Raw genomic sequence first — 16,187 nt, 5'->3', positions numbered from 1 at the left:
AACAGGATAAGTGAAAATTGTTCCTGTGCGTTTTGTATCATACATATACAAAATGTGCTAAAGCATACCAAACATTAATAACACCAATTGTAAGCAATTGACCTATGCCTCCAGAGCACCATCGATATTTCCTGAATTTTAAACGTATGCGATATTTATTTTATTTTTACATACATTTTTTGCATATTCTCAACATTTTAGTGTATTTAAAAAAATATTATTTTATTAACCTTGCTAAAGCATAGGAAACACAAACAACACCCATCTTGATTAATTTGACATAACTTAACAATATTTTACATTCGGTGTACTGTATGTTAATACTCATTTGTACTCGAGTTTCTTCTATATGGCCGTTTCTAAGAATAAAACCTTAGGGCCGGTATTTACACACAAAATTCAGCAGATTCCGTTAAAATCAACTCTGTTAAACTGAAAGGTAATTGTACATGAAATCTTTAAATATATAAATGTTTAATTACATTGAATATGCATATGTATATTAAGGTTGTAATGGTCGTTCCTCAAGTCTCCTGAATATGCCAACAGCCTAATTTAACGTTTTCACTTGCCAGAACGATAATCTGTAACTTTTTTCTAAAGTAATTCTGGCCTGGAGAATCAACTGCCGTTAACGGCAAAATACATACAGTACGCTTTTTCCTTCTCGCCTTCTTGCATGGGGACCGGGAGTTTATAGGACCGCCTACCCGGAGCTTGAAGAGGGAAAGTATCCGAACTGAGCACACAACGTGATTAATATTGTTTAAGAAACTGAGGTACAAGGTCTTTTTGAACCTCTTTAAAATTAATACAGCAGCTACAGTAAGTATGATAGCTAAGAATACTACTACTAAAAAGAAAAAAAAACAATTACAAATTATTTCTGTCCTTCAAAGCTCACATTTAAAAACTTTAAGTGTGTGTTTAGAAGGACTTGAAGAACAAGATTTACAGTAACAGAAAAGTGTCAAAATATCTGAAAAGTTATCAGCTTAAAAATGTCTTCATGCTTGTCTTTATGAATAATGATGATTAGAATGCAGCAGAATTAAATACAGGTAGTTCTTGATTTGTGCAGGAGCATTGATTTGAAAAAAAAAGCTCAATAATTCAAAAACTCAGAAATTTAAAATTTAGTATGAATAATATTGCATGTAAACAGGGGATGCATTCTGGTTACACTGCCTGCCCGAGGGCTAAACTACCACACACATTTACACAACAATCACACACATTTATTCAAATAAGATGCTGTAGTATAGTTAGACCATAGTTATAAACTTAATGCTTGTTAATGTTTATCAATTTAATATGAAACACGAGTAATGATTGGTGTGGAAAATACAAGAGTTGTGTGCCCGCACAGCTATCTGTAGTGCTTTTACTCTCAGTGATATTTTGGAGAAATGTTTTAGTATATTTTAAAGTCTTGCAAGTAACTGCAAATATTGTTAGATGACAATTAATTGTAGACTCTTTTATTTAATCAGTTTATTTATTGAATCTTAAGATTGACGAATTTGTTTTTCAGAAATTATTGTAAAACAGCGTCCGTTTGTTTTAGTTTTTCTTTATTTTTTTCACACAGTATCCTATGTTAAAGGTTTTATTAAATTTTATCATAGATTTTATTTTGATTATAAACATAAGATACATAACAAAAGACATTTTGTTATGTTTTCCTGAGCACTGACTAGCATGTAAAAGTGAGAAATAACTTGTTCTAAATTAAAGAAATGGTATGCTGGAGTTTTATAAATCACAGGCTACCTGTATTTGGCAAGTCCAATATAATTCCAAATAGATCTCTTTCAAAATGTAGGAATATGTTAAAATTCAAATTAAATTGTGCTGTTCATTTCTTTTTATTTAATATTGGCAGTTCAAAAAAGATGTTCAAAACTAAGCAATTATAAAATGTGTTTTATCTATAATATTAATCCGATCCATCTTCTGCCCTTTTCAATATTACATTTAAATATTGAGTACAGCAAATATTTAATTCAAAAAGCAAAGCAATTTTTTAAGGCACAGTAGTCCACTTACTGTATATTATGGACAGTACAAATGCAGACAATTTTAGAGTGATTTTGAGGCAATTTTACCCATCAGGTGTTTTTTGGTATTTTGTTCAGGTTTTAACAAAATAATGTAACATTTTGGCATAAAAATACAGAACAGTAGCCCATAACTTGAAGCCAAAATAGCAAAGATTTCCACAGCTACTGTAAATTTTCCTGGAGAGCTGATGTACGCGGGGATAAAGGTGATCCAGACAGCACAGAATATGAGCATGCTGAATGTAATGAATTTGGCTTCATTGAAGTTATCAGGTAGATTCCGAGCCAGGAAAGCGAGCACAAAGCACATGGCAGAGAGGAATCCTATATACCCTAACACAGCCCAGAATGCACCTGCAGATCCCAGGTCACACTCCAGAATGATTCTCTCTGCATAGTATTTCATGTTCTTGTTAGGAAAAGGAGGAGACATTATCAACCAAAGAACACAAATCAAAATTTGTATAAGCGTGAAAAAAAGAACACTTAACCTTTGCTGTGTGGGTCCAAACCATTTCATGATGTTATTGCCTGGCAGTGTAGCCCTAAAGGCCATTAACACCACTATTGTTTTCCCCAGAACACAAGAGATGCACAGGACAAATGTGATCCCAAAAGCTGTGTGGCGCAACATACAGGACCAGTCAGAGGGCTGGCCAATGAAAGTAAGTGAACAGAGGAAACATAGTGTCAATGAAAAGAGCAGAAGGAAACTCAGTTCAGAGTTATTGGCTTTAACAATTGGAGTAGATCTGTGGTGGAAAAAAATAAGAGCTATCACAATGGTTATGCTGCTTCCCAAAACAGAACAAATAACTAGAAGTACTCCCATTAATTCTCCAAAAGATAAAAACTCAATGCTTTTTAAGACACATTGAGCTCTTTGTTCATTCGATCTGTATTCCAAGGGACACCTCGAGCACTCTACTGAATCTGAAAATAAATAAATTTGAAATAAAACAAAAAATGTCATTTTGAATGTTTTTTTCTAAAACAGCATGGCATTTTAAACTATAGGTACAGTAAATGAAAAAATGAATATTGCATATTTAAGATTATTTTATGTCAGTTCTCTACGTTTGTCAGACTTGAAAAATCAAGCAAGACTGTAAGGTATCAAATGAGGAGACATCATCAGGCTCACTTAACTCATTAAAGTCAAATTATGCAACTTACCTGTTACATTACTGAACTCTCCCTCTGCACAGGGAATGCAGATGAAGCAGCAGACTGGCTTCCCTTTCTCAATGGCCTTACGAGTCCCTGGAAGGCAGCTCTCACTGCACACTGACTTTGGAACCTAAAATCCAGATTAAGTGTTCAAAATTATTTTGAAATGCGGTTTTGGAATACATTTCATTTGTACAATAGTGGCAGAAATTCATATTTCTTATTTTAGGGTGATGTACTGTAGCTACAGTGAAATAATGCTTCATCTGTACTACTTTGGCTCCCTAAAAAATGGGCAGTACTGTACAGTATGTTCAGCTTCTAAAGAAGATCATTTGGAATAATTTTATCAGTTTTTTTGAGTAGATCTACAGTACCATGGTAAATACTGTATGACAAATTTCATATCTGTATAGTCTGCATTTTAGGATCTTGGCATACAGTATGTGTTAAGATTTCTCCCCCACAAAATCACAGAGATGCAATATTTTTTTTTCTCCCACTATATTTGTTCTTTCTTTTAGCATGAGAAGGATATGTTTTCATACAGTATGAAAAAGTGAGTGAATACATTACCTTATCCTGATCACCGGCCCACACAGGCCTGATGTCATTCATTATAAACTGCTGTCCTTCTGGTAAAGAGCCATCATATAGACCAATAGTCTGAAATATTGTAATTCCTTCCTCATCATTTTGCCAGTTTATTAGTGTGTACCGAGCTGCTGGATCCCCATTTTTATCAAAATAGATCTTCTCTCCATCCCTGGTGGTGAAGTTAACGTTTGTTAGGTAATGCAACACCTAGAAGAAAGCAAGCATTTATCAGTAGCAGATGCAATTGTGTTTGGTTCTTAATAATGCAGAGTATAACATAACTGATTACCTGCCAAGGTTCTATATTGTGTTTGTTTGCACATGTATTTCCATGGAATGGTCCCTGGCCATTTCCACACATGAAAAGGCTGTGTAATGCATGAGCTATAGCATACACTGCTTTATACACATTATATGTCATCCGCAGTTGTGACACATCTGTATATTGGTTATTAATTCCCTTTAGGGTCTCTTTTCCTGTGCATGGCTCAATACTGGAGTCCTTGTGAGGAGTTAGACTACAGCTGAAAAAACTCTCCCAGAACTCATTCAAGCCAGTGTTTCCAGATGTGTTTGATGGACGAGCATTCAGAATAAATTCTTTTAGTCCTGGTATTTCTGCATTTGGAATCGCGAAGCCAATGGCTCCACCCAGGACTTTAGTGCCCTCCTCTGACGCAATGAGTCTCTCAGCAATCCAGGATTCACTGCCCACCCACTGGAACTCTGTGACATTCTGAATAAATAGTTCTTTTACCAAAAATTCTATGTCTATATAAGACGTAAAAGCAACAATAACTCTTGAAGTTGACTTTTTCACAATGTCTACAACTTTAAGAAATTTCTCTCTAGGATCAGTTCTGTAAATGGTCTCTGAATACTCAATACAGATCCCCTCCTGCTGGGCAGCTTGTACAAAGGTAGCCATCCCACTGTTGCCATAATCATTATCACTCCTAATGGCCCCGACCCAGGTCCATCCAAAGTGCTTCACAAGCTTTGCCAGGGCTGTACTTTGGTAATAATCACTGGGAATTGTCCTGAAGAAGCTGGGGAACTCCTTTCTGTTACTGAGACAGGCACAGGAAGCAAAATGACTTACCTGAAGCAAAGAAAGTTTTGGTAAAAGAAATGGAAAGATGTAATTGTCTTAATTGTTAATATGATTATAAGAAAACATTTGAAATATTATGGAAGAAAAAAAAGAAAGAAATACCAAACAACTGTATGAAACACATACAGTGTAGTAAACTAAACACATACAGCTGTTTGCCATAGTTATAAGTTAAATTAATTATTTTACAAGTACTGTACATCCTAAATCATTTACGTCTATTAATGGCAATTCGATTGTTATAATCTTTAACAAACTTTTACAAAATATGTTTAGCAAAGTAGAAGATAGTTCAATATTCACAACTATATTATACAGGGACAAGTAATTTCATGCTGAAAAGCAAAGAAAGAAAACACAGATGGCAGATGTTTCTGCCTTGGAGCCTGAAGAAGGCTTGTTTCTTTGCAGCCTATGCATGCTGATGCGGCTCCCCACCTGAACAATGTTATACATGTAGTTTTTAGAGTAGGTGTAATGGGTTAAAAATAACTAGAAAAATATACAGTATGACTGAAAAAGAATCAGATTTGCATGTTTATTATTTTTGCATTTTAAATGTTTTTAAATTGTTTTAAATTTTTGCAGGTTTAAATGTATTTCATGATTTGATTTTTAGACTTAAGTCCTTCAGCTGCTGGTCTACTACTGAAGAAAGATATTTGTCCAAAATAACACCAAAAAATCACAAAGTCAAAATAAAATATACTTTTTAAACATTTAAGCCTTGAGTTCAACATAATGACTTCCTCTTATTTCTGAGTTTTAATGTATGTTGGTAAATTATGACAGATATGTTTAATCCTATGCAGTCATTTTCTAAGTTCAATAAAGTTTTCTCACCACAGGTATGTGAAAAGGTCCAACAGTTGCTGCAATTCCTATTGTAAGAGTGGAGCTGGACTGTCCTATGATGGCGTGGACTGAAGATGATTTGGTGCAGGACTGGTCTGTGATAAATCCTTTTTCCTGCCCATTCATTAAATCTAATGATGCTTTTATAGACAATGGTATTGAACGACAAGCCTCATATATCTTATAGCCCAGGTAAACAGCAGGAAGTATGTCTGATCTGTTGTTGATTTCTTCAATAGCAAAGATCATGGTTTGTGCATATTGTAATTCTCCAGGATTTAATCTGCAGGGAAAATGCTTTCAGTAATTTAACATTAGTGAATTAGTGATAAAGGCAACAACAAAAGGACAAAAATAGTAAATTAAGTATTAATAAGTAATAATATTAACAATTCAATACTAGCAGTTTTGGAAAGATTACCAATTATTCATATTCTTTTTTAAAAATGATATACTGTATATATATATCATCACTTCAAAACCACTTACCCTTCACACTTGATGTGTCCTGGGTTGACTTTAAATGTTGGTTTAACAAGAATGGGATTTTTATGGAATGAAAAAATTCCTCCTATTGTGATGTCCCCATCTTTGGAGAACTGAAGCAGTTCTTGTGTTTCATATTGCTGACAAACAGGCTTTTCAGCTCTTGAGAAAACAGCAATTAGCACTACTTCTGCAAGTAGCAACATTGCAAATGGTTTCTGACCTGTCCAGGGACAAACTGCTGTTGTTCAAGGCACTTACAGTATATACTCCACTCCAATTCTCAATTGAGACAATTGAGTCACTAGTTTCCAAGCCTTGATTCTCAGAGGCGTGTTCAATATCTTAATCTGCCCTAGGACAGAGCAAAAAAATAACAATATAGGATCCCAATAGTATATTTATCAACTGATAATTGTTTGTGCACATTCATACTCATATTTCATACTTCACCTCTTCTAACAATTAATCTTAATTTATCAGAAATAAATCAGCATTATGTTATTTTGCTCTAACAATAATCTTTAACACAACATACAGTATACAATGGCACTACATTAATGCATTATCTGTAGCTATTTTTTCTCCTCACTAAAATCACACCCAACATTTTTGGGTATTTACTGTATATATTTGTAAATTGTTATTTTGTTAACTTAAAAATTCCTGCTCATCAATAATGCATTTTTAAGATAAGAATAGATATAAACTTATTTAGCCCTTTAGGTGGTCAGTATCTAATTGTTCTACATATTTCATCGATGCCTTGGTTGGGTTGTTCCTTTATCCCTTTGTGTAAAGACGTAGCTCCTGTTTTCAGTTTTAAATGCCCTTTCATGCAAAAGGATATTTTTTTCTATATAAAAAACAATCAGACAAACCATGCTTTTCAAATTCAATTGCTGCAGCTGGTTTCTGTCATGATCGCAAATCCCTCCTCTTAAGGACGCTCCAGTCCTTCCTTGTTCTGCCCCATTACCGGCACCTGTTTCTGATTTCCGTTCCACCTTAAAAGCCAGACGCAGACGTCACTCCTGGTTCCTCATTGAATCCCGCTTCGTGAGAGCCTGGTGTCCTGCTGCGTCTGGCTCCGTTATGCTTTTAACCTCCGGTTCCTGATTCCCCGCCCTGCCGGTTCCGACCCGGTTCATGGTTTTATTTCCTGGATGGATCCCCTGGCTTTGGACACTACCTTCTGTCTTGGATTACCCGTTTGGATTTTCTCATGGATTGTTCGCCCCGGATTCACTCTCCCTGGACACCTGCACCCCTTGGACACGCCCCCTGTCTCCATACCCTCTCCTGCATGACTTTTTCCCTAGTGTTTCTTCACAATTCCGGATCGTGTCGTCGTCATAGGGCCCGGAAAGAACTGTTTCGTGACAGTTTCATGTCCAGAAAATCTGAATAAACAATTTTAATGCATTACCTTCATTGATGTTGAATGCAATTATGGAAGTGAATAACAAACTATTTTGCGTATTTAGAGATGTAATCCATACTTTTGTAACTGGAGTTTTTGGAAAAGAATCATGCCCTGTTACAGGCTTCCAAAAAGTGTTTGCTTTTCTGCAGATTCAAGCCAGGCCAGGCCCTTGACAAGGTTGCAAGTATCCACAGCTTTAGCTGGACACCTGTTTTTGTATGAAATTATGAATAATATAAAAATAAACTAAAATTTTATTGAATTTGTACAATTTCATGATGGGTTTATTTTGCATATTACTTGTACATGCACTAAAATACATAAAATCAGTTAATTATTACTTTATAGGAATAAAATATTTTCTTATTTAAGGAATGCCTTAAATTGTATGGTAGATTTTATTTGTAGTTCATAACAAATGTTTGGGAAGAGAACAAGCCCTCATTCTCTCCTGAACACTGTCTTGGATTTAACCGCCAACATTGCTACTTCACCCTAATGCTTTCAAGAATGCTTCCTAAACTTGGTTTTCAAATTAACCGCTACCCTAATTTTCAACATTTTCCAAAGTTCTGCTGAAGCCATCAGTTATTCATGGCAGAATGACAAATCCTGAGCCAACCCCTTCCCACTGATGCTGCTCAAATACTAATTCTTTATCCGGCCTGTCACGCCCTACTCTTTCCTGTCCGTTGTTTCTGGTTCTTTGCTGTCCTTCCGGTTTTTCTCTCTTTCTGGGGCTATATATTTCTGGGTCTTTCATTTGCCTTCGCTCAGCATTGATGTTCGGATGTCCTGAGACCCGCCTAGCACCAGGTCGCACCACGTCCTCTACGTGAGGGCATAGGTTTCTATATGGCATTACCTGAACAGCTGAGCCCGGGCTAACCCCCGTCTCGCCGCTATGCATAGGGTCTTTTACGCTCTCCTGCCATTCCATGGTTCGTCCATTCCGACATCCGGGTCACGGCCACTTGCAGTCTGAATTAAAACAAGGGATTTGATTTATAAAAAACTACTACATCTGGATTTAACTAGACTTTAGTTCTCCAACATTTCTATCACTATGGGTTACTTGTATTTAAGACAAAAAAAATTCAAGCTATTTAAATTAATTAAAACTTAATAAGAGAACCATGCTTTCAGCCAAATATCATTTTGAATTTGAAGAACCTTCATTTTCAGTTCTGGAAAGTTAAGACCAAAAGACCATTGCTAATCAAACCTTAACATTCATAGATGGATTTGAAGCAAACATTGCATTCAGTTCAATCTGCTGAAATCGTGTTATAGGTTGGCAGATTCTTGACATAGCATCCAAACCATTTGGTGTAATCTTGAGATTAAATAGCTACTAACTACCAAATGGACTAGAAATTCAAAATGGCCTCATCTCACTTATACTATTTCTTGTGTTCTTATTGTTTTGTACGAATGTGCCTGCATATGGAGCTTCATACTGTTGCCAAGGTTCTGAGTTCTCCTTTTCATTCAGTTTCTAGAATAACCTGAGTGTAGAAAAAGTTCTATAGTGGTTGTTATGTAGTCATCTAGTGTTCTGATGCCATGATACTCCCTCAACCAAGTCTGACGGATACAATTGGTTTCCTCTATTATACAGCAGTGTTTGGTTTAGAAGAATGTTCTTGGACAGATATATTAAAAGTTGAATTCCAGCCATAATGCGAAACTTGTGTGGCAAAGTGGCAAAAACCTGAAAAAGTTTTACATTTAGCTAAGTCAAATTCTGGATCTTAACCCCATTAAAATATTAAAACAGGACCTGACGTGAACTGTTCATGGAAGGAAGCCCTCAAATGTCACTGACACAAGGCACTTCTATAGGAAAGATTGGGCCAACACACATATTGTAAATCTCAATGTGAGCAACTGATAAACAGTCACATACTTATTCACAACTTATTCACATGAAGATTTGAATCATTTATTGTAGGATCATTTTGTTAAATAATCCAAATATAGCTTATGCTATTGTGTTATACACAATGGCATATCATGGTGTCACCTTGATATCAGTTTATTGTAATCTTTTGTTAAGACTTGCATGAAGAAATAATTACATTTTAGATCTAAAATATATTAGAATATACATCAACCTACAGTAGGAGGTTCACAGACATTTTGTCAGCACTGTTCATAGGCAATCAAATTATTCCGACTATGAAGTAGTGCTCATTGCTGTATACACCTAGGATTTTGTCTTACATTTAGACATATTCTTTGCAGTCTGTTTTCCTTAATACTTAAAACTGTGTGAATTTTAAAACTGCACAAATACTCCCTAACACTCTCAAACCAAGGGTGTATTTTCAGGGTGTATAATGGACCAATTAACACTGTAACAGCTATTCCAGCATCTTAAGTAAATATCTGTGGCAGAAACTGTAATATAAAATTTAGATTTGTGATAGTTAAATTGTTTTTGCCGAGGGCTTCTGGGTGAATCCCAAATGTACTACTTTTTATAAGTTTAAGTTTAATGATGGGGGAGAGTTTTTCTTGTGTAGCTTTTCTACATTTAGGATTAAAGCCCGATTGAGGCCTTCTGTACATTTGCTAAAATACAGTAGATGTGGACAAGTGCTCTTGTATTCAGCCAGGAACTTTTTTGGCTGAGGAAAACTACATTCCCACGATCACTGTCTTTTTCCCTTAAAATGAATGCACTACTGTGCAAAGATTATGGGCATTTTGCATTGTTCTATTTATTTTCCTTTACTATTTTCCCTTATTTGCACAAAAACACAATTATGTGACAAACTCACAAAGAAAGAGATGATAGGAGTAATAAGGAAAACGTGACAATGAGTCAATTAACTTTAGTAACTCTGATGGAATAGCAACAACAACACTTCATATTGACTGTTCATATGTAAATTACCTTGAATTGCTTTAATCACATTTTTGAAAGATTCTGATCAATGTGAATCAAAGATTGCTAAATGTCAATATAAGTTTCTTCCCACCCAACCTAAGCTTATTGTTAATAAATCACAGTTGTAATACTAGAAAAAAAAGGATGTTCTGAATTGCCAGGAAATAAAAGCTTATCACATCAAAAGAAGCCCCCCAGACTGAACCACAGCCTGTCCGATTCTGGAAATTTTTAGCTCCTCTTTTCTAGTCCTTGCCAAGCTGGAGGAATAAATGTATTGGTGAGAAACCAAAATTTTATCCTATTTGATCAGTTATTATACAGTTATTTTTTACAAATAAATTCCTTTCCATATGAAAATAGATGTTTAATTTTATTCTGTAGTAAAATATCAGCAATGTCATTACCTATACCCCAATGAAACCCTCACTCATTGCTCACCTGCCTGAAATAATGCCCCCGGGACAGGCATCCTCATTGAAAGCAGGCCTCTCCTAGTGCTCATGCCCACAGTGTTTCCTCTGGAGCACATGTTAAGCATTAAGCAAGTAATTGCTGGATTTTTTTCTGTTAAAACCTTTTATTCCATTTTGTATTTCTCTTCAAGCTTATTTTAATGGCAGTTAATTTAAGAATAAAATTGAAAATTATGGACAATAGTGATCTTTAATTGTTTATAAGGAGTTCAATATAAAGACACATGAGAAAAAGCTTTTTTTCAGCTTTTCTAAAATGAATGACACAAATAGAGCTTCTGTTTGATTCTTTCCCTTATGTCGAGGTTATTTTTAATCTCATTGTACCTTGATTGTAGTCTTGTCATGTTGTAACTTGCCTTGAGCCTGTCATCTGTCAGATTAGGACCTGTATTAGTGAGTAACTGCTATACATGGCCATTATTAAAATATGAAAGGAAGACAAGTTTTTCTCATGGTGATTTTAATGCTACAATGGATTTGTCTTAAGTAAAAATGAAATATTTGATGAAATACAGAAAAGTAATTAAAGCAAGATGTCCATCCAAATACAAAACATCTGTTACTGTGGAATTATGCATTATCTTTCTGTTCACATTCTGAAAAGCATTCATAGTAACGAATTGCAAGTAAACCTACAGAAAATATCTAAGTATCCATACATTTTAATGCCTTTTTTACATGTGAAAAAAAAAGCAAATGTTTACGGTAAAGCAATACAAATCAAGACATGTTAAGTACAGTTGTACCTTTACATTTTTTAGAGGGATTTTGAGGACATTTTACCCATTACATTTCTTTTGGTATTTTTCTCAGGTTTCAGTAAAATAATATAACATTTTGGCATAAAGATACAAAATAGCAAACCAAAACTAGAAGCTAAAATAGCAAATATTTCCACAGCTACTATGAACTTCCCAGGGGAGCTGATGTAAGCTGGGATAAAGGTGATCCAGACAGCACAGAATATGAGCATGCTGAATGTAATGAATTTGGCTTCATTGAAGTTATCAGGTAGATTCCGAGCCAGGAAAGCGAGCACAAAGCACGTGGCAGCGAGGAATCCTATATACCCTAACACAGCACAAAATCCTATTGCTGATCCTAAGTCACACTCCAAAATTATTTTTTCTCTATAGTAGCTCATGTTCTTGTTAGGAAAAGGAGGTGATTTTGTCAACCAAAAAACACAAATTAAGATCTGTGTGAGTGTGAAAAAAAGAACACTTAAGCGCTGCTGTTTGGGCCCAAACCATTTCATGATGTTGTTGCCTGGCAGTGTAGCCCTAAAGGCCATTAACACCACTATTGTTTTCCCCAGAACACAAGAGATGCACAGGACAAATGTGATCCCAAATGCTGTGTGGCGCAACATACAGGACCAGTCAGAGGGCTGGCCAATGAAAGTAAGTGAACAGAGGAAACACAGTGTCAATGAAAAGAGCAGAAGGAAACTCAGTTCAGAGTTATTGGCTCTTACTATTGGAGTAGATCTGTATCGGAAAAAAATTACAGCTATTGCTATGCTTAGGATACTTCCTAAAACAGAAAATATTACTAAAAGTATTCCCATTAATTCTCCAAAAGATAAAAACTCAATGTTTTTTAAGATGCATTGAGTTCTTTGCTCATTAGATCTGTATTCCAAATGACATTGTGAACACTCCACAGAATCTGGAAATAGAATAAATTATAATTTAGTTATGAAATGTTGAAATTTAACTTTGTTAATTGAAACAATCCAAAACACTTTGTCTCTATTATGATTATCTGAAATAACAAAAAGATCGTAATTTTTAAAATAGCTTTTTACATCTTTAATGACAGTATTCCTGAAATATATATAGAAAAAAATGTAAATGTAGAAATAACATCCACAATTTAGCTTAAATGTGTGCATTACAGAATAGAAGAAAATAAATAGAAATATGGCCTTAATGAGCTTACCTGTAGTGTTGCTGAACTCTCCCTCTGCACAGGGGATGCAGACAAAGCAGCAGACTGGCTTCCCTTTCTCAATGGCCTTACGAGTCCCTGGAAGGCAGCTCTCACTGCACACTGACTTTGGAACCTGAAATCCAGATTAAATGCTCAAAATGATTTTGGAAATCAGTTAGTATGAATACTTACATATACTTTTGTAGAATAGTAGCAAAAAGATACCCCGTTCTTTTTTCTAATGCTCAGACCCCCAGAAAAACTAAGCTCTATATCAGAACTGAAATAAGATTTGATTAATGTTTTAGATCCCATTATTTATAGCATTAATGGTTGCAGAAATAGAGTACACATACTGTAACTCTTCTCTGAGTTGCATCACCAGGAAAAGAGAGGTATGCAAGATTTCTGTCTTTGATGCATCTTTTCTGTCTGTGGTGTTTGAATTAGCATGGAAAAGTCTTTGTTCAGCCAAATGAAAAAGAGAGTGAATACATTACCTTATCTTGATCACCTGCCCACACAGGCCTGATGTCATTCATTATAAACTGCTGTCCTTCTGGTAAAGAGCCATCATATAGACCAATAGACTGAAATATTATAATTCCTTTCTTATTTGGCTGCCAGTTTATTAGTGTGTATCGAGCTGCTGGATCCCCATTTTTATCAAAATAGATCTTCTCTCCATCCCTGGCGGTGAAGTTAACGTTTGCCAGGTAATGCAACACCTAGAAGAAAGCAAGCAGTTATCAGTAGCAGATGTAATTGTGTTTGGTTCTTAATAATGCAGAGTATAACATAACTGATTACCTGCCAAGGTTCTATATTGTGTTTGTTTGCACATCTATTTCCATGGAATGGTCCCTGGCCATTTCCACACATGAAAAGGCTGTGTAATGCATGAGCTATAGCATACACTGCTTTATACACATTATATGTCCTTCTTAGCTCTGATACATCTGTATATTGGTTATTAATTCCCTCTAGGGTCTCTTTTCCTGTGCATGGCTTAATACTGGAGTCCTTGTGAGGAGTTAGACTACAGCTGAAAAAACTCTCCCAAAACTTATTCAACCCAGTGTTTCCAGATGTGTTTGACGGACGAGCATTCAGAATAAATTGTTTCAGTCCTGGTATTTCTGCATTTGGAATTGCAAAGCCTATGGCTCCACCCAGGACTTTTGTGCCCTCCTCTGACGCAATGAGTCTCTCAGTAATCCAGGATTCACTGCCCACCCACTGGAAACCTGTGACATTCTGAATAAACAGTTCTTTTACCAGTATTTCCATATCTAAATAAGAAGTAAAAGCAACAATGACTCTTGAAGTTGACTTTTTCACAATGTCCACAACCTTGAGTAATTTCTCTCTCGGGTCACTTCTGAAAATGGTCTCTGAATATTCAATACAGATGCCCTCCTGCTGGGCAGCTTGTACAAAGGTAGCCATCCCACTGTTGCCATAATCACTGTCACTTCTAATGGCCCCAACCCAGGTCCATCCAAAGTGCTTCACAAGCTTTGCCATTGCTCTGCTTTGGTAATAATCACTAGGAATTGTTCTGAAGAAGGTGGGAAAATCTTTTCTATTACTGAGACAGGCACAGGAAGCAAAGTGACTTACCTGAAGTGAAAAAAAATGTTCATTTTAAATGAATTAAGCATTTACTAGTTTTTAAGAATACGAATTAAGAAAAAAAACAACATTGCTTTCAAAGCATGAAACGAAACATTGCAGATAATTATGATGATTTACAGTTTTTTTCTCATCAGCATTTGTTGCTTGAAATTTACAAGATCATTATGTTTATTCCCTGTACAGTAGGTGTATTTATTTTTGTCAATTACTTTATATAACATTGGCTATGCCTACACTAGTATCCATAACCGTACGTTCTATACATTCTTCTTTACAACAAAATGACAAATTCTGTATTAAATTTCTTAAAAGAAATACAAGAAAATTAAATATTGTTAAGCCTTTAAGCTTTGTGTACAACATTTAAATTACCTTTTCTTTTAAAGTACTTTTTATATTTATATGTTGCCAAAGTGCATGTGCCAAAATAAGGATAGATAAGTAGGATTTAATTCTAGTCATTTTCCAAATTCAATAAAGTTTTCTCACCACAGGTATGTGAAAAGGTCCAACAGTTGCTGCAATTCCTATTGTAAGAGTGGAGCTGGACTGTCCTATGATGGCGTGGACTGAAGATGATTTGGTGCAGGACTGGTCTGTGATAAATCCTTTTTCCTGCCCGTTCATTAAATCTAATGATGCTTTTATAGACAATGGCATTGAACGACAAGCCTCATATATCTTATAGCCCAGGGAAACAGCAGGAAGCATGTCTGAACTGTTGTTGATTTCTTCAATAGCAAAGATCATGGTTTGTGCATATTGTAATTCTCCAGGATTTAATCTGCAGGGAAAATGCTTTTAGTAATTTAACATGCTTTTGTGTTATTGCTTTAACAAATTACTCTTCTAGTGATACAGGCCACAATAAAAACAAAAGTAGTAAAGTAAACATCAGTAAATAATTATAACAGCAATTCAATACCAGATTTTTTGGAAACATTACTTATTATTCATATTCCTTTTTTTTAAAACATATTATTATGTCACTTCAGGACCACTTACCCTTCACACTGGATGTGTCCTGGGTTGACTTTAAATGTTGGATTAACAAGAATGGGATTTTTATGGAATGAAAAAAATCCTCCTATTGTGATGTCCCCATCTTTGGAGAACTGAAGCAGTTCTTGTGTTTCATATTGCTGACAAACAGGCTTTTCAGCTCTTGAGAAAACAGCAATTAGCACTACTTCTGCAAGTAGCAACATTGCAAATGGTTTCTGACCTGTCCAGGGACAAAGTGCTGTTGTTCAAGGCACTTACAGTATATACTGCACTCCAATTCTCAGTTGCCTAACTCAATGCTCACATTTGCTTCAAAGCATCAATTCTCAGAGGTGTGTTCGTCATCTTCATCTGCCTTAGGATGAAGAACAGAAAAATAATTATCTTCTGTAGGACATACACAGAAGATATTTCAGGTAAGCATTCTTTTTATACTGTATATCCATATTCAATACACCTCACACCACAATGACATTTAGTTAACATTTGTTTTTTTTCCCTGTAACAATAATCCAGAACACAG

General features: G+C 35.4%; 2 protein-coding genes across 3 annotated transcripts; both read right to left on the bottom strand.

Annotated features, from left to right (window-relative positions):
* Window positions 1–2,082: 2,082 nt before the first annotated feature.
* Window positions 2,083–6,491, bottom strand: LOC148837069 (extracellular calcium-sensing receptor-like). Of its 2 annotated transcripts, none has more exons than XM_088914610.1 (6): window positions 6,289–6,491; window positions 5,788–6,082; window positions 4,120–4,932; window positions 3,810–4,037; window positions 3,240–3,363; window positions 2,083–2,996 (listed from the first exon to the last, which is right to left on the bottom strand). In XM_088914610.1, exons 1-6 carry the CDS (start codon window positions 6,489–6,491, stop codon window positions 2,083–2,085), a joined length of 2,577 nt encoding a protein of 858 aa, XP_088770736.1. The 2 variants fall into 2 exon arrangements, with proteins under 2 accessions (XP_088770736.1, XP_088770737.1); XM_088914611.1 differs by having other exon boundaries at window positions 2,083–3,134; window positions 6,289–6,434.
* Window positions 6,492–11,843: 5,352 nt separating this feature from the next.
* LOC148837068 (extracellular calcium-sensing receptor-like) lies at window positions 11,844–15,867 on the bottom strand. The gene is made up of 6 exons (XM_088914700.1): window positions 15,665–15,867; window positions 15,149–15,443; window positions 13,832–14,644; window positions 13,522–13,749; window positions 13,031–13,154; window positions 11,844–12,757 (listed from the first exon to the last, which is right to left on the bottom strand). Exons 1-6 carry the CDS (start codon window positions 15,865–15,867, stop codon window positions 11,844–11,846), a joined length of 2,577 nt encoding a protein of 858 aa, XP_088770826.1.
* Window positions 15,868–16,187: the final 320 nt, after the last annotated feature.

Source organism: Atractosteus spatula, chromosome 4, assembly GCF_055471065.1.
Source record: "Atractosteus spatula isolate fAtrSpa1 chromosome 4, fAtrSpa1.hap1, whole genome shotgun sequence".
Lineage (NCBI taxonomy): Eukaryota > Metazoa > Chordata > Actinopteri > Semionotiformes > Lepisosteidae > Atractosteus > Atractosteus spatula.
This window is presented reverse-complemented; position numbering and strand designations above follow the sequence as displayed.